Here is a 25,807-nt window from a genome sequence, read left to right as displayed (position 1 = left end):
GATTATGGAAGAGTCCTCTTTCTCCGTCTGTTGTTCAGAGTATGAGGAAGAAGCTCGAATCAACTAGAGAACTGGGCATCACTCTGGGAAGAGGCCAGTGACCATTTGCACCACATGAGGCTGATAAAATCGCTGTTGCTATGGCAGACAGTGCTGCGTGCAATTCTGGATTGTCGGGCAGTGTGCATGCTGTATCACGATGGTTGAACATCCCGTGGTCCACTGTATGGAAGATGCTTTGAACCATTGTCAAATAGTATCTGTACAAGATCCATATCATACAGCAGCTTGCACCACAGGACGCACAACAATGAGTTGATTTCACTCTCCACTTTCTCGCAAGGATTGAACTTGACGAGGGCTGGCCCTGGACCATCTTATGAACAGACAAAGCTCATTTTTCTCTTATGAGTGAGGTGAACACACAGAACTACCAAGTGTGGAGATCATCAGTTCCAATCACTGTGCATGAAGTTCTTCTGTATGGTGAATGTGTCACGGTATGGTGTGGCTTCACAGCTATGTTCATCATTGGACCATCCTTTTTTGAAGAGGTTGGTGCTCAAGGACCAAAGATGTGCAGTGTGACTGGCCGGCATTATTGCAATATGCTTTGCAGCATGTCATACCCACCCTATGGGAGAGAGACACATTGAACTCAACAGGTTTCATACAAGATGGGGCCCTACCACACATCACTCATGAAGATGACCTGCTTCTCCGAAACGAATTTGGAAATGATCAAATTATCAGCTGATCATTTCCAAATGCTTGGCCTGCACAATCACTTGATCTCACTCCTTGTGATTTCTGTTTGTGAGGCTACCTGAAGGACAGGGTTTACCAGGGCAACATTCACACATGTGCTTATCTGAAGCATAGCATATCAAGAGAGGTATCCAACATACTTAAGGACATGATTCCTTCTACTGTGCAGAATACAATCTTGCACTTTCAGACTCTTCTGGGCACTGATGGGTGCCATATTGAGTCTCTTTTGGAGCAGTAACGGTACCAGTGTGTAATGGCGTGATGTATCATAGCAGCACATTAAAAGTGTTTCAATTGAATGAATTCTGCATTATTTCTCTTCCCCATGTGCTTGACATTAATACTACCAATTTTGGTCCTCATATGGTAGTTATTTTCCATGTTATAACATGTAGAATAGGGAAGGTTTAATTATAACCACCCAGTATACTAATGACCTTGTAGACAATGTTAATAGTAAAATCAGGCTTTTTGCAGATCATGCAGTTATCTATAATGAAGTACTATCTGAAAGAAGCTGCATAAATTTTTAGTCAGGTCTTTATAAGATTTCAATGTGGTACAGAGATTGGCAAGTAGGCCAAATGCTCAGAAATGTAAAATTTTGCACTTCAAAAAATAAAAAAATAAAATAAAGAACTGTTGGAATCATCCACTTGATACAAATGTCAGGGATATGAAATAGAATAATCACATAGGTTCAGTCATGGGTAAAGCAGGTGATAGACTTCCATTTGTTGGTAGAATACTGAGGAAGTACAGTCAGTCTACAAAGGAGATTGCTTACCAATCACTCATGTGACCAGTTCAAGAATATTGCTCAAGTGTGTTGGACTCATACTAGATAAGACTAACAGGGAATATTGAACATACAGAGAAGGGCAGCATGAATGGTCACAGGTTTGTTTAATCCCTGGGAGAGTGACACAGAGATACTGAAGTAACTGAACTGGAAGACTCTTGAAGACAGACATAAAGTATGCTGAGAAAGTCTATTAACAAAATTTCAAGACCCATCTTTAAATGATCACCATAGAAGTATACTACATCCCCTACATATTGCTCAAATATGGATTGTGATGATAAAATTAGAATAATTACTGCATGCCCAGAGGCATTCAAACAATGATTCTTCCGTGCTATGAATGTGAATGGAACAGGAAGAAACCGTAATAACTATACAATGGGATGTGCCCTCTGCCATGTACCTCACAGTGGTCTGAATAGTATAGATGTAGGTGTAGATGTACATCAAGTCAATGACTTGAAATTGGATGTTATAAGAAAATAAACTTCTATTCTTCTGTTCTGTTTTGCTCTCTTGTTCCTAGTTCTATACATCCCCTGCACTTTTCCACCAGTCACTTGTATAGGGGTTAGATGCAAAGTCAATAATGGAAAATCCAGGTTGGAGTATCAATAATATTTTGAAATGGCTAGATTGCTACTCACCATAAAGATAACACACTGAGCTGCAGGCAGGCATGACAGAAATACTGATACACATTAAGCTTCTGACCAAAACCTTCTACAGAAAGGAAAACACAGACACATTCGCACAAGCAGCTGCACCTCATATACACGGTCACTGTCTCTGCTCGCTCTGGCCTCTCTGCTCACTCTGGCCAGAAGCAGAACTCAGCGTGTCATCTTTACAGTGAGTAGCGGTCTATCCTTTTCAAAGTATTGTCAAGGTGAAAAGCAGTATATATAGGAGAGGTATATATTATTCCACTGACTATTAATTAGAACAAACCAAAAATATTTTGGTCTTAGATAATAATTGTATCAATCTCTGATTTTTAGTAGAGCACTGTTTAGGACATTTAGGAACATATGACACTTTTATGATTTTGTTTCCAAACAACTTGTAATATTAAAACATAAAAAGCATGACAATCATGGTCATTGCTCTACATCACTTTTGTTCTAACTTCATAGAAAGCAAAGATTGAATCTCGTTTGTCAGTCACAGTATTTAGTGCTTGACTTTACAAATACATTATATAGTGTTAATAATTTATTTATTTATTATAAAGTTTTCTGGACTGGCATTACTGACATATTTTGATACTTTCAGAGTCCAGCACACCCTCAAAATTTCTGGAATACTGCAAGAATATTTTCAAAGTATGAATACCACTTTTGTGTCATTTGAAAAAACTAGAGACAATCTAGTTTCTCGAAATGATTCCATTAAGGAGAATTATGAACAACTGATAGAAAAATTTAATGTTTTACATAGCAGACATCTCAATGAGGCAAACCACTACAGGAAACTCTGTATGTAAAACTCCATTGCTATATTGGGTATAGTTGCAACATTTTTGAAATTAGTTTGAAACATAATATTTTGTACACTTAAATAATTTTAACTTGTTGTCACTTAAAAGTACCAGCATCATTCATCTGTGATTTCTTTTTATAACATTTGAGGAATCATTAATCGTGAAATGCTTTCTCACCTTTTACAGAGTTTATTCAAATCTCATGAAAGATTATGTCATCAGTTTCAGGTTTACATTAAGGTACTTGCTGTAATTAGCTGGAACATTATAAGTAAGTTAGATGTTTAACAAAGTAATATTATATAATTTTTTAACCTGATGCATGGAGAAAGCAAGCCAGCAAAACTTAACTATTTATTGTCCTATTTTCTGCCGATTCCCTTCTGATAGTGTATCACATTTAGCAGACGATATCTACATAAATTCCTTCACTTGTAATTTGTACCTCTAGGATAATTTAATAATTGATGGCAACTTCTTAATTGGAAAACACCTCCAACATATGTTCCCTTGGTACATGTTGAGGGACTACTTAAACTATGTCGCACATAATTACATCCTGAATACTTTAGGATTAAAAGAGACCACTCACCAAAAAACAAAAGCATTGAGTTGTCAATAGGGACACACAGAAGAATGAAAACTGGCTAGCTTTGGAGTTGTCTTTTGATGATCTAGAGTAATATAAAACACACTCACTCCTATGCCACTACATGGTACCGGCTAGGCTAATGGTATTTTTCACTAATGCACTTGTTGTGGTGGGGGTAGTGTTGGGTGGGGTATGGAGAGGGAGGTGGGAGGCAGGAGAGGGTCTGGGGAAGGGTGGCCAGTGGCTTAGAGGGACGCAGCTGGTTTGCGGGCTGGGATGCAGGAGGAAGGGATGGTAGGTATATGGGCTGGCACAATTGCAGTGGCTGGTAGGAAGTGGCACACACTGAAGGCGACATGGGGACAGGAACTGGGAGGGGATGGCAGTAGGGAGGAAGAGGAAACTGTTGGGTGGAGTGTGCAGGGACAGTGGATTGCCTGAGATTGAGGCTCGTATGATTACTGGAGCAGAGGATATGTTGTAAGGCTAATTCCTGTGTGTAGTTCATAGAAACTGTAGATGGAGGAAAGGATCCAAATGGCTTGGGCTGTGAAGCAGCCTCTGAAATTGCACATGTTGTGCTCAGTTGCATGTTGTGCCACTGGGTGGTCAACATTTTTTTTGGCAGCAAATAGGTGGTGGCCATTCATCCTCATGGAGAACTGGTTGGTAGTCATATCAGGATAAAAGACTGTGCAATATTTGCAGCAGAGTAGGTACATGACATGGCTGCTTTCACGACTTTAATTCTAAAGTATTTACAGTCTACAAGAACTGCTGTACAAAATTGATAATCGCATCCTAGGTTCCTGAGACATTACTGTATTACCATTTAGCCTCCTGTGAAGGTGGGTTGTCACATTATAAACACGTCACCACCTATGTGATAGATCACTGTGTGTGTGTGTGTACCAAAAGTTGTCATTTACTTTTGTCATTTCAGTGAGATCATTTGGTATTAACAGATTAGTTCTTATTGCTGTATGTGATGTATGTTCACACTGCCATGCAAAATGCTGCGAATTGTTTCAAGGCATAAACTGCATTGAGGTGCAGTGACATTGATTGCTTGTTTTCTGTTTGCATGCAGGAATGATGACACAAATGTGCTGAAAGTTGATGATGCATGCAGCAGTGGTCATTTTCAGTGTGTATATGACCTTTATGATCACTTACTGAAAATAACCAATGTTTGAAAATATAATATGGACATATAAAAAGCTACTCACCAAGCAGCTGCAGAAGAAAATGGAAACTGGCTCTGAAAGCTCGTGTTTCCACATCTCTTGTGTGTTCTCTCCTGCCACCTTTATCATCATTTGTACCACTCAAACACATGTATTCCATTATTCCATCATTTTTCAGGTGTGCATCTGGGATACTTTTAATTCAGGTGCTGATACTTTTGCTGACAACCTTTCAGCCATTCTCATGGTGTGCTACTTGCAAGTTTTTAAATCTCTTTACACACTGTGAAGTAAATGCACATGCTTCAGAGGTAACAGTGTTGGTTAACAACAGTGTGAGTCATTGATTAGATGAAAGATTCCAGCTCAACAAATCACGGAAACGTCTCATTTCACGTTTGCAGTCTCAAAGGAAACATTCTAAATCTTTGTGCCATCCATAATTATCAACAATGCACTTCATAAACTCTGTGAATTCACAGATTCTGTGCTTGCTTTGTTGTACTCTTAGTTTAATCCATGACTGACACTCTCATTACCAACAGCATTACGTCTGAAGCCTGCGCATTTACTCCGCAGCCTGTAAAGTAATTATGAAAAATCTTGCAAGCGACTCATCTTTAGAATGGCTGAAAATTTGTTGGCCAAAATATTCGAACATGAATTCAAAATATTCCAGAAGCACACCCAAAAAATGATGGCGTATTTGATCCACTGGGAAAACTCCAAGAAATCCAGATACTTCTACCAGATGCCTCATTTCTTGCCAGTGAAAATAGTGTTCAGCCACTGCTGATTTATTAGGTTGTATAATATGTGGGCATCACTGGTGTTCAGTACAACAGTATGTGTCATTTTATTTCATGTTTCGTACAGCAACACACAAAAACAGATGTTTTACTTTGTCAAGTAAATGACTTGTGCTCATTCAATGACAAGAAAACACTGCCTTGGCAAAGATGCTAGTTCATCAACTGATGACAGCTGTGCATATTTTCTGTTACATATATGCTTTTCCTGTGATAGCTACCCAACTAATACAAATTTCTGTTGATGATTGTCCTGACTTCATCTGCATATGAACTGCAGGACTTCTTTGGTTCTCTTCTACATTTACTTCAAGATTAAATAGTTCTCTTTTTTATTTACCTGTATTAGAAGTTTAACTTTTGTGAACTTTATTTGTATGCTGCTTCACAATAAAATTTTTGGGCTACTTCTTAAATCATATGTAATATTGTAATACCAATTTTTAATTGCACACCATTTTTTCAGTGAACAGTGAGAGAGAACAGCACACCAAAAATGAAAATCAGTGGCAGATAGTGTGTAATGCTTTTGAACAAAAACTCAAGGAAGCAGGTGAAAAAATTCTTCATATGTGCTGTGAAAAAAATGAAAAGGAGCAAACATTAAAGGACACTAAGGTGGAAGTGCAACTACTTTCTGAACTGAAAGAACGTGCTTCAAATGAATTAGCTGGGGTTAGTATGTAGTATCTGAAATACAGAATGATCAGTTAGGCTTACAGGTAATGGAAATAGTAAAGATAACCATTAACAGTATTGTTGTATCATTAAGGATTTAATAGGATTTGATTGACACACACACACACACACACACACACACACACACACACACACACACAGAGGTACGTTATCTCAGTGAACTATATTGTCCTGCCTCAGCACTATGCTTTAAATGGGGGCTTGTGTCTGTTGGATAGCATAGGGTGGAAGTACTGGAGGGAAACATAGATGATGGCTGGAATGAAGAGGCAGCAAGGGAATAGGATGAGACTGTGGTAGCTGTGGCTGTGGCTGTATACTCATACAAGTTGTGGAAGTTGCATCTGGGAAATGATGAAGTAGAAGAGTGGAATGGGTGCTGGAGAGGTATTATTGATTTTTTTTTTTTTTTTTTTTTTTTTTTTTTTTTTTTTTTTTTTTTTTTTTTTTTTTTGGGAAGGGAGAGATTGAGGAGATAAGAGATGAGTGTGATTGTGGATTAGTGGAAGGAAATGGATGGCTTGAAGGGGCTAGCAAAGACTAAAGCTAGGGGGATTAGAGGAAATATTTCACATAAGTGTAATTCTTAGGTGGAGGGTTTAAGATCCAAATGACACAAGTTGTCAAGCAGCTATTGAAGTCAAGCATGTTGTGCTCAGCAGCATGTTCTACTACTGGATAATCAACATAGTTCTTGCCTTCAGTTTGTTGGTGGCCTTTGATTTTGCTGGTGATCATGTCCAAGTAAATGTCTTTGCAGAAGTGTCAGCAGAGATGGTATATAATATGACTGCTTTTATAGGTGATTCTGCCTCTGTATTAGTTTATACCAGTGAAAGGACTGGAATAGGATTGATAGGCGGGTGTATGGATCAAGTCTTTCTCCCCATCTTCCAGAAAGATGTGACACATGTAACTTAAGGTTGAGTTAGGTGTAAATTGGATTGGTGGTAGAATGCCACTTTGAGTAGAGATGGGAATGATTGTGAGGAGGACGTTCCCCATTTCAGGGCACAATGAAAGGCAGTTGAAGCCCTAGTAATGCAGATATTCTACTGCAGGGTGATACTGAGTAATGAAACAGATGCACCTCTGTAGCTTGTGCATGCAAATGGGTGGAAAATTATGTGGGTCTTTGTGCAAATGAAGTTTGGATCATCGAATCTTTCAGTGGAGACCTTAGTAAGCCTCACAGCATGCTAGGCAGCTGATTCTTGTGATTGCAGGTGCAGTGTTTGTAGGTGGACATACTGTGTAGGAGATATTTGTTAGTCTGTACAGGATGACAAGTGTCAAAGTAGAGGTGCTTTATAGTTTTTGACCTTCATATAGACAGAGGTTTTGTTGTTTGAAGCCGTGGTGAGGTGGAGATCAACCTCCTGGAAGTTGGGATGCTGGGCTGAAGAGGACTGGGTGAAACAGACAGGATTAATGATAAGGTCCAAATCATGAATGCATCAGTAATCTGAATGAGACAAGAGGTTTAGGATCTGGGATAATCAGGAAGATGTCCATTCATGAATAGGGTGGAATATAAGGGTGCCATGCAGGAGATCATCATCATCTATAGGTACACTTGTACATCTTCCTCTCAAAGGAGAAGTGGTTGTGGTTAGGGATATAGAGACATGTATGTAGGTTTGGAGTTGGCTGGACATTGGGAAATATAATGCTTGTTAATGGCAAAACACTCTGGGGTGGGTGATGATGTCATACTGATAGTTGAGGTTGCCAGTGACTAGCAAGTATGAAGGTGGTAATGAAGTGGAGATGGTTGTGATGTGATGAAGGAAGTGGTTTGTGACCTTGGAAGCTAGGCTATTGCAGTGGGTTGGAGGTGGTTTTCAACAAAACCTGATATTCTTTCCATGGGAGCAAAATTGTCAACTAGAGTAGAACATTGAGGAAGGCTGGGCATAAAAATTTTGGGAAATATATAGATGTGTCTGTATGTGGAGGGAGGTGGAGAGGGAGTGAGTAAGGATTGGGGATTATGCCGGGCTTCTGAGACAGATGACTGGGCCTGTAATTTGAAGTATCATACCAGTTTTCATCGAAAGAGCTGAGTGAGTTCATTCGTTTGTTCAGAAGGGTAGGCCAACAAGCGTTTGCCATGTTTGGGCTGGTCAGTGATGATAGAATTGACACGCATTCCCTGCAGTCTTTCTCAAACACTATTACAGAAACTATTTGGTAAAAAAAAAAATTAATTTGTTTTGCTTGTAACTTTAATGTCAGGTTCATTATTATGTGCCCGTCATTTCATTAATGGTCATAGTTATTGGGATATTTATGTGGAAGTAAGACACTGTGCAAAATTCAAAAAAGTTTGCAATGAAAAATAGAGAGGTCGTTATGATTTTGTGTCTGGTGCATGTTACATAATGTGTTGCTACATATGAAAATAGCTAACATATTGGATTTTTCTTTGAAACATTCACAACATTTTTCATATTTCTTGAATTGTTTGAGATATTGAAATGAGACTTTGGCAAATGATAGCACACAAAGAGAAGAGTTTTTTGCCATATGGTTATTATGCAAAACTTCATTTTCTATCATGTTATTCCATCAACTATAGACTTTTCTGATGAAAGAATGTAATTTTTAAGGGCCATCGATAGCTAGTGAAATGAGAAATGCTGTGGGTTTTGGAACAACATAAGTGAAGTCATTACATGTTTATTTTGTTCCGAGGATGTGCATTTTTGTAACATACTGATCTTTCATTTCCTCAGTTCCTCACTTAATAAACATAATCCTTGAGAACTCGCACCTTTAGAAGTTAGGTGATTGGTCACGTGTCGAGCATTTTGCTCACAGTCAACAAACAGTCTGAAATGTACCTAAAATGTGTAAATTAGTTTGTTTTTTGTTATTTTTATAATAAAACACTCATATTTTAGTATTTAATACATTTATTTGCAGTACACTACAATGAGTTTATCTATATTGTTGGTAATAATCGTAGGACAATTACAATCGCCAGTCTTACAAGCCTTTTTTGTCGTCCGATTTTTGCTTCTTGGACAGACTTGACATATACCACTGGGTTTTTCAGTGTCCGAAACTTCAGTTCTATTGGTAAATTGTTTTATAATTTGCTGTAGAGGATGAGATAGGTTTTGCATTGTATTCCTACTCACAATCTGTAGTCGTGTTAGCTCTAGAGCCAGCGTTTTCAAGTACTGTCTCCTAGTAATAATCACATTTGTATTCTCTTTATATATTACTTGACTGTTCATGCCAGTAATATTTAAAATCGAAATAATAATCTCAGTGGCCACCTACATGCTACTCGAGTCATGGAATATTCTTCTTTCAGTTGATCCACCACATTGACACCTACTTTTGTCTGATTATAATATGTGATTTCGGGTTCTATGTTTTACCCAGTTGTTGGATCAATGTGATCATTTTCATGGAGTATACTTAATAAAAGCACAATTTTTTTCTTTTTTTGTCTTTGGTCTGTAAGAAACCAGAACCTTGTTCTCACGAAAACCAAAGTTACTGCTGGGTGTTGGTCTTATTTTAGTATCTAGGAAGAAAGGAGGAATTTCTTTTTTATTCTTCTTGAGTTGTTTGTTTACTCATCAGTTCATAAGCCAATGGACTCGAGATAAAATAATTATCAGTCATTGTATTTTTACCAGTGTATAATATACCTTGTGATGAACGATTCATGACAGCAGATTCAATGTTATCAAATTTGTAGGGGCCATTTGGTTGTTTGCCTGGGTAAATTTCTACATTACTTGTGCAAAAAGAATTTGAGTCACGTAAAGCATACACCTTGATTCTGAACTTGGCCAGTTTATTTGCTATGTGCAAATGGAATTTATGGCAGCCTTGAAATGCGTCTAACATTTTCTTCTACCAGTTAATTCCATCGACAAACAAATCAAATATTTCATGAATTGGGGCGAGATTGTCATACTTAGACCTCTCTGAGTGGGTTTGAATATCATCAAATGGTTCAAATGGCTCTGAGCACTATGGGACTTAACGTCTGAGGTCATCAGGCCCCTAGAACTTAGACCTACTTAAACCCAACTAACCTAAGGACATCACACACATCCATGCCCAAGGAAGGATTCAAACCTGTGACCATAGGGGTCGCGCGGTTCCAGACTGAAGCGCATAGAACCACTCGGCCACACCGGCCGGCATGAATATCATCAAACCTTACAGTTGTCATCGGGGAAAAAAATCCAGTACTGCTCATAATGGCTCAAAAAATATCGGGAGCTGTGCTGTCTCTGTCCCACATTCCCTGCATGTTGAAATGATGCATTTCTTTTATACCAGACATGTATAAAATGCCAATAAACGCTTTCAGTTCTATAATATCAGTCTGTTTACAATACCTCTCTCTTGAAAGTGGAGCCTTGATTTTTCTAATATGAATATTTGTATACATTACTTCACTTACAAAAAGAAGAAAACAGTCTATAATATCTTTGGCATCTTTTGCCACAGGTTTTATCTCTTGTCTACCAATAACAATATTATGAGAGCTTGTGCTCACATTGGAACATCCTGGATTGTAACTCCACTTCGTTTGTCTTTGTCTAAGTAAAATAACGGATCACGTGCTTGATGGAAGACATTTCCTCTCATCTTCAGCTGACGACTGATCCGTTTCAGTACAGTGGTCTAGGTCACTTACAGTATTATTGGCTCTAACAGATGCTACTGCAACATCTTCTAAGTTGTCTTCTTCCAGCCAAGCCAAATTCTTTCTTCCTAGTCTATTGAAATATGAGTATCCCGGATGAGACACAAGTTGAAATATTGTATCCCGGCTGAGACACAAAGTTGAAATATGCTCACTATTTTTTATTGACTCAAATTTGGCATATTTAGTGACATTACCTTTTCCGTTAGATATATACAAGGCGATATTAGTCTTGGCTTCAGTTGTCTAATGGAGTATGATTCCACAATGCATCTTTATCGGCTGCAGAAATCACCTGGTTCAACGTGTTTGCCTCATTTTCGGTGCTTCAAATACCATTTCTTCGAATGTAGTTTCTTCTTATAGTTTATTTAAAAAAATAGTAACATAATTCAAAATTATTTATGACGGCGACCTTCACATTGTTCTTCTGACAACACACACCAAGAGTTAACTGCCGACTGAGTACAGTCAAAGACGACTCCAGTGTCAAAGATATTTTACACAACACACAAGCTTCCACTTGTAATCAGTCTCTTTGCTATTCTTCAACACATTTACTAATAGTAATCAATATACTTTAATTCTCAAAAATATAAGTCAATTAACCTATAATAAGGCAAATTATAATAAAAATTCTGACAAAAAATGTAAGAAAATATTTACAATTTGTTATCGACAAATCCAGTAGAAAATACCACATCTCCCAGATCCATTACACTATCCATCTATAAAAATACAAAATAATGTTAGTTTACTCATTACATAGATATGTAGCTATTGTAAGTAATAAAAAGATCACAATGAACTGGGAGAAATAACATAAAATGACATAACAAAATATATACTTATGTTGGCACTCGCACAATGGGGAAAGTGCCGCACGGCGGTGATCGGCCCAACCAAATGACATCTGCGAGCGACACCCATGTACTGGCACAACGACAACAGTTTGTGCGGGTCAGGGGACGTACAAAACCCAGCTACCAAGTGAACGAGAATGCTGAAGGCATTGTTGACAAAATGCCGATTGTTTTAAAATTTGTGTGAACAAAATGCTCGTAGTGTGAGTGCTCGCAGGATAATAAACCTTTGTTTCAGAAGTATAGCAGATGCATCTGCACAACATGTTAGTGAGGTGAGACTTTGTAAACTCCGCTGAGTGTTGGCAAAAGAAGTAAATTTTAACATAGCAACAAGAGAAATGTGTAGGTTTTATTCAAAATTCCCCACTTGTGACTCTCCTTTGAAAGTTACAAATGGTTAACAAACCAGGCAAAAATAAATTGCTGCATTTTCAATTGACTTCTTTTCAGATACTAACCATAGAAGAGGTGACAAATCTTTTTGAATGGTCACCATGCAAATGTGGGCATGTAGGGACCCCACTTAATATTTACCAACAATGTGAGTGTAAGCTTCAGCTCAGAATGGCACTTTCCCTCCAGGACTCTCAATGACGCGCATCAAGTGCCCACAGCAATTTGGGTGCACTATACAGTTGGCAGACACCTTCTGTCATATAATCTCTGCAGTTCACCACAATAATGGTGGACACTTTGTCCATGGGGAAGATGTACAGATCAAGGCCTATGTAAAGACTGTGTGCTCTTTCCTCTACCAAGAGGTTTCCGTTCTTAGAAACGGTCCAGTTTGAAAGTAGTGATTCTTGGAAGATAACCAGGGATTGGTGTGGTGGATATGGTTGGGTTACAACTGGATGAAGGTGTGAACTGAGAGGCAAGTTTCGGTGTTAGATTTTGGTCACAGCTGGTGGCAAACAAGTATTCCTGCCATAGGGATTGGATAAAGGAGTGTAAATATTTGATCAGTCCTTAGATCTCTTCAGATAAATGCTTTAAAATTAAATGACATACACTTGTTGTATATTTACCATGTAAAACCCTTGCCTTTATGCAAATGGATCTCTTGATGCCATATCCATCCAATCTGTTTTAGATCATAGCTTCACTGATCTAACTCCTTACTTTAAACATGTAGTTGTTTCTAATTCAATTGCACAGTCTGTAATGGTTGAACCAGTTATATTGTTCTAATTGTACCGTTAGTCGTAAAGGTTTTCGTAAAAATAAAAAAAATAAAAATCAATGAAATTTACCCTTTACTGACAATTATTCATAATACTCGGCATGTCTGTGGATGAATGTCTGGGAACCAACACAATGAAATAGTTATAATCTATACCAAAATATCAACTTGCTACCATGAGCAGACGTGCCAACTCTCCCGATTTAAGCGGGAGACTCCTGATTTTTCCTTCTTCCTCCCTATCTCCTGACCGTGATGACCGATCTCCCGATTTTCAGAGCAGTTTCAATACTTTTCTTACTATTTGAAAATCCTGCGCCTTTGATATATTGGTGGATGACAAGGTATGGCTGCTACTTGTCTATGTTAACTTGGAATATTCTTGCGGTGGCTGTCGGGAGCGGCAGTAGTTGTTGCTCGTGCTTCGTATCTACAAGGAAGTAAGGAACTTATCGTTGGCAGTGTTAGGAGATGAATGAATATCTTTCAACTAGTGCCAATTTCCTCCGCTTCTGGTAGCACCAGCACAATCGTTAAGTTATCATGGACAAGGAGTAGTCAATAGTCATTCCAAGCAAAGTGATTAGCATTGTTGTGTCTACAAGGCAATGTTGCTAAATTGGGGGATTTCCCTAGGGGGAAGTTAGAGGGATAGATGTTTCATGGGGAAAACTATTTAGGATTACTACCCTCCCCTCGCCTCCCAATTCCGAAATTGCGAAACGATATGGGTGTGCCAGAACAAAAAAACTGCTATCCTTACAGAAATGTGCATGGAAGAAAAAGCAAAAATTATTACCCATTTGCAGTCGAATCCATTCGCTATTGCTACTGATGGTAGTAATATAATGGACTTAAGTTATATCCTATTATCGTATCGTTCTTCAGCCCTGAACTCCATGAAATTCAAAATTGCCTACTCCTTGTACCTAATTTAAAAGGGAATGCCACTGGAGCTAATATTGCTTACCTTCTACTTTCAACTTTACGAGAATTCTGTATTCCATTAAAAAACTGTCTGGCTTTTGGTGCCGTGCAAATATGGGTTGCATTATGAAATGAAAATGTGTGATCATTTAACAGTGATTTATTCATGCAAAAACTGTGCCAATGTCAAAACAGAAATCTAATAGACGTTAATTTGTTTCCTCGGATCGTAATTTCGAGCGGTAGTTCTCTCGAGAGTGCTTCACTTGAATGTGTGTGAATCCAAAGAAACCTGCAGAGCTCATCATTCATGTTGTTCAGCATGTTGAATGATAAATTATACAGTCCGAAGGCTCAGGTATGTCCATTATTTGCTATTTACATGTAAATAATAAAGCAAATGTAATTGAGTTGTTACAGGTATTGAATTATTGCAACTTTAATTGTCAGAGATGTGTTGTAATTCACAATAGTACACCGCTAAAATTCTCCCGATTTTTCACTTTTGAAAGTTGGCATGTCTGCATGAGGTTCTTACACAAAACGCTGGGTGGAAAAATCACAAAGGCTTTATTTAGTATACCATTCTGGGTGATACATGCACAAGCAGAGGAAGGTGCCCAGGTAGCTAAGAACAATAAAACTTTATAACTACAGAGAAAATAATGTTAGCAACTGAAATTGCTTTTGAGTAAAGCTACCTACATATTGTCTTCTAATTGGGTAGATAAAACATCTACTCACCAAATGGCGGCTAGAGAACAACATATAAAAAAAGGTTTCTTGTGTGCAAGGTTTTGGAGACAATGGTTCCTTCTTCTGTCAGAAGAGTTGAAGGGGATGGAAACGGGGCAAAGGAGAAGGAATGGAGGTGATTAGGAATAGGGGTAGAGTTCGGAAAAGTCGCCCAGAACCATGGGGCAAGGGAGACTTAGCGAACAGAATGAGAAGGAAAGGCTGATTGCAGTCCTCAATACCCATGGTTCTGATACTCTTGTACTTCATCATTGTGCACACCTATGGCTTTGTAGTCATGGAACACAATCTTTCATAGTAATTTCCTGACTCAAGCACAGCCTTCTTTGTGATCTGCTTTATCAACTGCATTGTAACTCAATTAGTCATGGTGTATACGACCCAGGAAATCTGGGAAAAACCTGGGAATTTTTTATCCAGGAGAAAACCGGGAGAAACACTGGAATTTCTTATAATTCCGGGAATTTTTCATTGTTTTAGTTTTCAGTTAAATTTTTGTAATTTTGACTGGTAAGAACTGGTTCTCTAACAAAGGATATTACTGTATCCCACTACTGAAGAATAATACTGCAGCAATACAACATGAACGAGAGAAAAAAATGAAAATAAATGTTCTGTTGCAAAGGAAATGCACCACATACAACAACAAAATACATTGCTCATACAAGCGTCTGCCGATATCAAAATGAATCAAAGGCTCTAGGAAGACTATGCAATGCTTCGTAACAACAAATTGCCTCCTATGAGTGTGGCATCACAACTGTTTACATTAAGCCTAGTTTACATACAGTGTCGTCCTAACCGCCGTCTGCTTCACGTCTGCTGTGCAGCGAGCTACGTTAATTTGAGTATTAACTGTGTTTTTATTACTTGTCACTTCTTCTTCCGTTTTTGCTTTTAGGAAGCTTTAATTGTCGAGTGCTATTAATAGTGTTCCATAGATTTCGTGTTTGTTTTGAATACAGTCAGAGAGAGAGTCCCTTTAGTCAACCATAGTGCCAGTAGTGCTAGTGTTTGTTTTCAATACAGTCCAGAGACAGGCAGTGCTATTTTCATTGCTTTCTACAAGAAGTGGCTAGCAATCAGTTTAGTCAATAATCAGCCGCCTTCAGTGAATTAGCAGTCTAGTTAAAAGTTGATTAACTCTCTTCAGTAAATAGATTCCTTAGGATGGATAGGATGTGTGACTGCTGTGTACGGACGCAGGAGGAGCTGGCCACTGTTCGCGAACAGCTGAACGTGTTGATGGCCGCGGTCAGCCGTCTTCAGGCTGCTGCCTCGGAGTGTAGCGGCAGTGGGGAGTCTGGTGCGTCGCAAGGTACACCCCAGGTGTTACATGCTTCACCCACTGTCCCTACTGTCGAGACATCTTCGCGGGTACCGTGCGCGGTTGGGCCACCCTCTCCCCAAGAGGAGTGGCGGGTTCAGCGGCGTTCGCGGCGCACGAGGCGGAGGGTAAATGTGGAGGCTTGCCGTGTGGCATCGCCCGCTCTGCCTGTGAGTGGACATGTGGCTGCTCCTTCAGCAAGGTCTGAGTAGGCACACGGGGGGAGGGGTTTATTAGTTATTGGGAGCTCAAACGTTAGGCGGGTGATGGAGCCCCTTAGGGAAATAGCGGAAAGGTCGGGGAAGAAGGCCAGTGTTCACTCTGTATGCTTGCCAGGTGGTCTCATCCGAGATGTGGAGGAGGCACTACTGGCGGCGATAGAGAGCACTGGGTGCACCCGACTGCAAATTGTTGCTCATGTCGGCACCAATGACTCCTGCCGTCTGGGTTCAGAGGTCATCCTCAGTTCGTACAGGCGGGTGGCGGAATTGGTGAAGGCGGAAAGCCTCGCTCGCGGGGTGGAATCAGAGCTAACTATTTGTAGTATCGTTCCCAGAACTGATCGTGGTCCTCTGGTTTGGAGCCGAGTGGAAGGCTTAAACCAGAGGCTCAGACGATTCTGCGGAGGTCTGGGGTGCAAATTTCTCGACCTCCGCTATCGGGTGGAGAAATGTAGGGTCCCCCTGAATAGGTCAGGGGTGCACTACACGCCGGAAGCGGCTACAAGGGTAGCGGAGTACGTGTGGAGTGCACATGGGGGTTTTATAGGTTAGAGAATTCCCTCCCTAGGCCCGACAAGACACCTCCTGAGACGCGGTGAGGTAGGAGTAGGCAAAATGAAACAGGGAATAACAATATTAATGTGCTAATAGTAAACTGCAGGAGCGTCTATAGAAAGGTCCCAGAACTGCTCTCATTAATAAACGGTCACAACGCCCATATAGTACTAGGGACAGAAAGTTGGCTGAAACCAGATCTAAACAGTAATGAAATCCTAAACTCAGATTGGAATGTATACCGCAGAGACAGGCTGGACAGTGAAGGGGGAGGCATGTTTATAGCGATAAGAAGTGCAATAGTATCGAAGGAAATTGACGGAGATCCGAAATGTGAAATGATTTGGGTGAAGGTCACGGTTAAAGCAGGCTCAGACATGGTAATTGGATGTCTCTATAGGCCCCCTGGCTCAGCAGCTGTTGTGGCTGAGCACCTGAAGGATAATTTGGAAAATATTTCGAGTAGATTTCCCCACCATGTTATAGTTCTGGGTGGAGACTTTAATTTGCCGGATATAGACTGGGAGGCTCAAACGTTCATAACGGGGTGGCAGGGACAAAGAATCCAGTGAAATTTTTTTAAGTGCTTTATCTGAAAACTACCTTGAGCAGTTAAACAGAGAACCGACTCGTGGCGATAACATATTAGACCTTCTGGTGACAAACAGACCCGAACTATTTGAAATAGTTAACGCAGAACAGGGAATCAGCGATCATAAAGCGGTTACGGCATCGATGATTTCAGCTGTAAATAGAAATATTAAAAAAGGTAGGAAGATTTTTCTGTTTAGCAAAAGTGACAAAAAGCAGATTACAGAGTACCTGATGGCTCAACACAAAAGTTTTGTCTCAAGTATAGATAGTGTTGAGGATCAGTGGAAAAAGTTCAAAACCATTGTACAATATGCGTTAGATGAGTATGTGCCAAGCAAGATCATAAGAGATGGAAAAGAGCCACCGTGGTACAACAACCGAGTTAGAAAACTGCTGCGGAAGCAAAGGGAACTTCACAGCAAACATAAACATAGCCTAAGCCTTGCAGACAAACAAAAATTACGCAAAGCGAAATGTAGTGTGAGGAGGGCTATGCGAGAGGCGTTCAATGACTTCGAAAGTAAAGTTCTATGTACTGACTTGGCAGAAAATCCTAAGAAATTTTGGTCTTATGTCAAAGCGGTAGGTGGATCAAAACAAAATGTCCAGACACTCTGTGACCAAAATGGTACTGAAACAGAGGATGACAGACTAAAGGCCGAAATACTAAATGTCTTTTTCCAAAGCTGTTTCACAGAGGAAGAGTGCACTGTAGTTCCTTCTCTAGATTGTCGCACAGATGACAAAATGGTAGATATCGAAATAGACGACAGAGGGATAGAGAAACAATTAAAATCGCTGAAAAGAGGAAAGGCCGCTGGACCTGATGGGATACCAGTTCGATTTTACACAGAGTACGCGAAGGAACTTGCCCCCCTTCTTGCAGCCGTGTACCATAGGTCTCTAGAAGAGCATAGCATTCCAAAGGATTGGAAAAGGGCACAGGTCATCCCCGTTTTCAAGAAGGGACGTCGAACAGATGTGCAGAACTATAGACCTATATCTCTAACGTCGATCAGTTGTAGAATTTTGGAACACGTATTATGTTGGAGTATAATGACTTTTCTGGAGACTAGAAATCTACTCTGTAGGAATCAACATGGGTTTCGAAAAAGACGGTCGTGCGAAACCCAGCTTGCGCTATTCGTCCACGAGACTCAGAGGGCCATTGACACGGGTTCACAGGTAGATGCTGTGTTTCTTGACTTCCGCAAGGCGTTCGATACAGTTCCCCACAGTCGTTTAATGCACAAAGTAAGAGCATATGGACTATCAGACCAATTGTGTGATTGGATTGAAGAGTTCCTAGATAACAGAATGCAGCACATCATTCTCAATGGAGAGAAGTCTTCCGAAGTAAGAGAGATTTCAGGTGTGCCGCAGGGTAGTGTCATAGGACCGTTGCTATTCACAATATACATAAATGACCTTGTGGATGACATCGGAAGTTCACTGAGGCTTTTTGCAGATGATGCTGTGGTGTATCGAGAGGTTGTAACAATGGAAAATTGAACTGAAATGCAGGAGAATCTGCAGCAAATTGACGCATGGTGCAGGGAATGGCAATTGAATCTCAATGTAGACAAGTGTAATGTGCTGCGAATACATAGAAAGATAGATCCCTTATCATTTAGCTACAAAATAGCAGGTCAGCAACTGGAAGCAGTTAATTCCATAAATTATCTGGGAGTACGCATTAGGAGTGATTTAAAATGGAATGATCATATAAAGTTGATCGTCGGTAAAGCAGATGCCAGACTGAGATTCATTGGAAGAATCCTAAGGAAATGCAATCCAAAAACAAAGGAAGTAGGTTACAGTACGCTTGTTTGCCCACTTCTTGAATACTGCTCAGCAGTGTGGGATCCGTACCAGATAGGGTTGATAGAAGAGATAGAGAAGATCCAACGGAGAGCAGCGCGCTTCGTTACAGGATCATTTAGTAATCGTGAAAGCGTTACGGAGATGATAGATAAACTCCAGTGGAAGACTCTGCGGGAGAGACGCTCAGTAGCTCGGTACGGGCTTTTGTTAAAGTTTCGAGAACATACCTTCACCGATAATTCAAGCAGTATATTGCTCCCTCCTACGTATATCTCGCAAAGAGACCATGAGGATAAAATCAGAATCATACCGACAATCCTTCTTTCCACGAACGATACGAGACTGGAATAGAAGGGAGAACCGATAGAGGTACTCAGGGTACCCTCCGCAACACACCGTCAGGTGGCTTGCGGAGTATGGATGTAGATGTAGATGTAGATGTAGATGTAGATGTACATGACGACATTAGGTTGCGCCATTCGTTGCGTGGAATGAGTTGCATAGAAGTGGTTTCATATATGACTGTAGACACGGTGACACTTCGGTTTCGTTGTTTTGTGGGTCCCTGAGTCGTGTCTGAAACAAAAGTTTTGGCAGCTGCATGTTGCACAAGTTGTGATGGAGTTGAAGCTGCTTGTGTGGAATCGCTGCATAAGGAAAAAAATCAGAAACTTGTTTCAATTCGTGACTGGATGAAGAAAAGACATCAGCTCAGTTGCTCACTATCCTTACTGAAATAATTTATAATGGAAGATCCAAGCCTTTCTTTTAATTATCTTGGAATGTCACCAGAACTGTTCAAGTTTCTTCTAAATAGGGTTAATTATGTGACAAGGAATAAAGGTACTGTAATGCATGAAGCACTGTCGCCAGAACTGAAATTACATACCATATTGCATGCATTACAATCGTGAACACTTGGCATGCTATAAGATACAGCTTTAGTTGGTGATGACACTATTTCATTAACACCAATAATTATTATTATTATTATTATTTATGAATTCTCCCAATAACGGAAGACATTAAGCAAATGACATTAAGCAAATGACAATCAACTTTTTTTCTGGTTCTTCTTGTTGCTCCAATAGATCTTCATTCTTTTTGAGAAGGCTTGCTTTCGCTCTTCTGACCACTTCGGTCTGTACTGTTTTTGTTTTGGTTGCTCTGGTAAAACTTTCCACTTCTCTACTTTGTGCTTAAAAGTATCTCTGTCTGAAATATCGGTTGCTGTTATATCCGCGTTGGTGAGGTACACCAATAATTATTAATATTAACAGTAACAATTATTAACATTAGCAACAATAATTATTCGAAGCAGGCCACATTAAGAAGAGAATGGTTTGCAAACCACTCTCTTGAAGATAGATCTGTACAGTGGCAATATTTCAAAATTCTAACATATGTGAATGGGGAGCACTGCAGCGACGTTTTAAATAGATGACTATTGAATAAAGAATGCAGCTTCTTGAATTAGTATAGCCTTCCCTCCTGTCAACAATATTCCTTAACAAAGAGTTGGTCTACTCGAACGATGGGATTTTAGTCTTGTAGGCAAGAGCATTGTCACAGCTAGAAATACACTTGCTTGTATTTTTCTTAATTCAGTTTTATATGTGCTCCTAACTCAATAAATTTTGCCCTGCGACTCAGACATTGTCAAACCATCTATGTTATGATCACACATGACAGTCTCAGCAGCAGCAATATGTTGCTTATTTTTGTAATCAGTATCACTGAAATCCACTGAAATCCCACAAACACCTATGCAAAGCATAGATATCCAAAAAGCGAACATTATTCTCCATTCCCCACTTCATATTTAGTTTGTCTACACTCTACGGACACACACAACCTCAAAACTCATGCAACTAGTGTTGCCAAAGTTGGAACACGCCCGAAGTATTTAGTTTCATCAACGAGTTGCGCAAACGCGTGGTGCGCATGTGCAGTGGGCGGTAGCGCAGTTCCCTGCAACCTAGTGTCGTCATGTAAACTAGGCTTTAAATTCATTCGAGCAGTTGCGAGTGGGCTCATGCGCATGGGAGGTGACTGCACCGGGTGGCAATTTCGGGTTGGGGAGTGCCAAATTCATATTCTTGAGGGGAAAAAACCTTGTTTTACAAAGCGCATAGCATCCAGCGCACATTGGTCTATTGATTATTCATATGATTTTGAAATGCATCCCTGTTGATTGTTTAACATTTTTGAACACATTCTAAGTTGATTTCTGAATGAATCATAAGTTGATTTTTGAATGCGTGCATAATGTATGTGATGTCTCCCCATATTTCCACCTTTCTGACAGTAAAGCGTTAATCGACTTGCAGAACAATGAAGTTATTTTTGTCAGTTTGCTAAAGAAATTTGGCTTTCATTAATCTTTTCTGCTGAAGCAGTCAATTTATTTGAAACGAAGTGTTTAATTCTACCATGCTGTTGGTTAGTTTCAGTGTTTGCTGCATTTCTAGTTCATGTTTTCATCTTCTAGCACATATGGCATTATGCCATAACAAAGAACCAAACTTGAGATAATACAGTGCTGGCACTCCAAGAAAATTTACATTCCGAAAACCACACTGAAAAGCTTAATATCAGGTTGAGGCCTACTTCATTGGGAATCTGGACATGCGAAGGTGCACTATAAGTTGAATTAAGCATTTTAGTATGCTTCACAAAATTCTGATGCTCTTGGAATATCTTCTGATGTCTTGCTTCTTTTGTGACATAATGTAAGATCTTTTAATGTTTTACATGTACAAACATATGGGCTCCCTTCGTCGTCGTAGCTGGGCAAGCATGGTGATGCCTGTTATCTGGCTGGTGCTCTCTGGCAACTGCTGCAACGAACCTATTTCTAACAGGTCGCAGGAAAATATTGTGAATTGTGGTTTGAAAAGCATTAAGCCTAGTTTACACGATGACATTCGGTTGTGCAACTCGTTGCATTGAATGAGTTGCAGGCAAATAGTTTCGCATATGACGATAGACACCGCGACACCAGTATATACTTCAGTGTCGTTTTGTGGGTTCCTGAGTCGTGTATGAAATAAGTTTTGGCAGCTCTACATCGCACGCATGCAAAATAAGAAACCTGTTTTGATTTGTGACTGGATGAAGAGAAGACGTCAGCTCAATTGCTCAGCGACCTCGCAGAAATAATTTATATTGGAAGACTCAAGAAGTTCTTTTAATTATCTTAGAATGCCATTAGAACTGTTCACGTTTCTTCTAAATATAGTTAACTATGCGATAAGGAAAAGATACTATAATGCATGAAACACTGTCACCAGAACTGAAATTACATATCACATTGCGTGCATTACAGTCAAGAACACTCGGCTTGATAGAAGATGCGGTTTTAGGTGGTGATAACACTTTTTCATTAATGACAATAATTATTAACATTAACAGTAATAGTTATTAACATTAACAGCAATAATTTCTCAAAGCAGGCCGCATTAAGAAGAGAATGCCTTGCAAACTACTGTCTTGGAGATAGATCTGTACAATGGAAACATTTCAGAATTCAAATATATGTTCTGCGATGTTTTAAATAGATGGATATTGAATAAAACATGCAGCTTCTTGATTTGTCTGCCCTTCCCTCCTACTAGCACTATTCCTTAAAAACAGTAGGCCAACTCAAGTGATGGGATTTTAGTCTTGTAGATGAGAGCATTTCCACAGCCAGAATTGTACTAGCTTGTATTTTTCTTAATTCAGTTGTACATGTGCTCCTAATTCAATAAATTTTGCCCTGCAGCTCAGATATTGTCAAACTATCTATATTCTGATTGCAACTATGTTCTGGCAACTAATGTCGCAAAAGTTGGAACACGCCAAAAGTAATTAGTTTCACTGAGTTGGGCAAAAGAGCGGCGTGCATGGGCAGTGGCCGGTAGCGCAGTTATAGTGTTCTCATGTAAACTAGGCTTTACTTTCAAAGTAAATTTCCTTTTACGCAAAGAAGATGAACTATGTGCAAGAATGTATGATGAATTTCTTAAATCACAGAGCGTTTGACTCTCATTTAAAAATCGACTCTTTGAGGATGAACCATTTAGAAGAATTTCGAACTCAGATCAGACATTTATGTTGTTATTAAACATTTCACTGGCACATTTGTGTGTTGTTGTGGTCTTCAGTCCTGAGACTGGTCTGATGCAGCTCTCCATGCTACTCTATCCTGTGCAAGCTTCTTCATCTCCCAGTACCTACTGCAACCTACATCCTTCTGAATCTGCTTGGTGTATTCATCTTTTGGTCTCCCTCTACGATTCTTATCCTCCACGCTGCCCTCCAATGCTAAACTGGTGATCCCCTGATGCCTCAGAACATGTCCTACCAATCAATCCCTTCTTCTAGTCAAGTTGTGCCACAAACTTCTCTTCTCCCCAATCCTATTCAATACCTCCTCATTAGTTATGTGATCTACCCATCTAATATTCAGCATTCTTCTGTAGCACCACATTTCGAAAGCTTCTATTCTCTTCTTGTCCAAACTATTTATCATCCATGTTTCACTTCCATACATGGCTACGCTCCATACAAATACTTTCAGAAATGACTTCCTGACACTTAAATCTATACTCGATGTTAACAAATTCCTCTTCTTCAGAAACGATTTCATTGCCATTGCCAGTCTACATTTTATATCCTCTCTACTTCGACCATCATCAGTTATTTTACTCCCTAAATAGCAAAACTCCTTTACTACTTTAAGTGTCTCATTTCCTAATCTAATTCCCTCAGCATCTCCCAACATAATTCGACTACATTCCATTATCCTCATTTTGCTTTTGTTAATGTTCATCTTATATCCTCCTTTCAAGACGCTATCCATTCCATTCAACTGCTCTTCCAAGTCCTTTGCTGTCTCTGACAGAATTTCGAACCTCAAAGTTTTTATTTCTTCTCCATGGATTTTATACCTACTCCGAATTTTTCTTTTGTTTCCTTCACTGCTTGCTCAATATACAGATTGAATAACATCAAGGAGAGGTTACAACCCTGTCTCACTCCCTTCCCAACTACTGCTTCCCTTTCTTGCCCCTCAACTCTTATAACTGCCATCTGGTTTCTGTACAAATTGTAAATGGCCTGTCGCTTCCTGTATTTGACCCCTTCCACCTTCAGAATCTGAAAGAGAGTATTCCATTCAACATTGTCAAAAGCTTGCTCTAAGTCTACAAATGCTAGAAACGTAGGTTTGCCTTACCTTAATCTATCTTCCAAGGTAAGTCGTAGGGTCAGTATTGCCTCACGTGTTCCAGTATTTCTACGGAATCCAAACTGATCTTCCCTGAGGTCAGCTTCTACTAGTTTTTCCATTCGTCTGTAAAGAATTCACATTAGTATTTTGCAGCTGTGTCTTATTAAACTGATAGTTCGGTAATTTTCACATGTGTCAACACCTGCTTTCTTTGGGATTGGAATTATTATATTCTTCTTGAAGTCTGAGGGTATTTTGTCTGTCTCATACATCTTGCTCACCAGATGGTAGAGTTTTGTCAGGACTGGATCTCCCAAGGCTGTCAGTAGTTCTAATGGAATGTTATCTACTGTCGGGGCCTTGTTTCGACTCAGGTCTTTCAGTGCTCTGTCAAACTCTTCACGCAGTATCATATCTCCCATTTCATCTTCATCTACACTCCTGGAAATGGAAAAAAGAACACATTGACACCGGTGTGTCAGACCCACCATACTTGCTCCGGACACTGCGAGAGGGCTGTACAAGCAATGATCACACGCACGGCACAGCGGACACACCAGGAACCGCGGTGTTGGCCGTCGAATGGCGCTAGCTGCGCAGCATTTGTGCACCGCCGCCGTCAGTGTCAGCCAGTTTGCCGTGGCATACGGAGCTCCATCGCAGTCTTTAACACTGGTAGCATGCCGCGACAGCGTGGACGTGAACCGTATGTGCAGTTGACGGACTTTGAGCGAGGGCGTATAGTGGGCATGCGGGAGGCCGGGTGGACGTACCTCCGAATTGCTCAACACGTGGGGCGTGAGGTCTCCACAGTACATCGATGTTGTCGCCAGTGGTCGGCGGAAGGTGCACGTGCCCGTCGACCTGGGACCGGACCGCAGCGACGCACGGATGCACGCCAAGAACGTAGGATCCTACGCAGTGCCGTAGGGGACCGCACCGCCACTTCCCAGCAAATTAGGGACACTGTTGCTCCTGGGGTATCGGCGAGGACCATTCGCAACCGTCTCCATGAAGCTGGGCTACGGTCCCGCTCACCGTTAGGCCGTCTTCCGCTCACGCCCCAACATCGTGCAGCCCGCCTCCAGTGGTGTCGCGACAGGCGTGAATGGACGGACGAATGGAGACGTGTCGTCTTCAGCGATGAGAGTTGCTTCTGCCTTGGTGCCAATGATGGTCGTATGCGTGTTTGGCGCCGTGCAGGTGAGCGCCACAATCAGGACTGCATACGACCGAGGCACACAGGGCCAACACCCGGCATCATGGTGTGGGGAACGATTTCCTACACTGGCCGTACACCACTGGTGATCGT

At 40.3% G+C, this 25,807-nt stretch overlaps 1 protein-coding gene across 1 annotated transcript in view; it reads left to right on the top strand.

Annotated features, from left to right (window-relative positions):
• The window catches only part of LOC126253195 (myosin-11-like), a 194,733-nt gene that overhangs the window by 20,126 nt on the left and 148,800 nt on the right, over nt 1-25,807 (top strand). The window contains exons 2-3 of the mRNA XM_049954361.1: nt 2,852-3,054; nt 6,114-6,322. Of these exons, the coding sequence (XP_049810318.1) occupies nt 2,852-3,054; nt 6,114-6,322 (412 nt within the window). The remainder of the gene's footprint in view (nt 1-2,851; nt 3,055-6,113; nt 6,323-25,807) is intronic.

Source organism: Schistocerca nitens, chromosome 4, assembly GCF_023898315.1.
Source record: "Schistocerca nitens isolate TAMUIC-IGC-003100 chromosome 4, iqSchNite1.1, whole genome shotgun sequence".
NCBI lineage: Eukaryota > Metazoa > Arthropoda > Insecta > Orthoptera > Acrididae > Schistocerca > Schistocerca nitens.
This window is presented reverse-complemented; position numbering and strand designations above follow the sequence as displayed.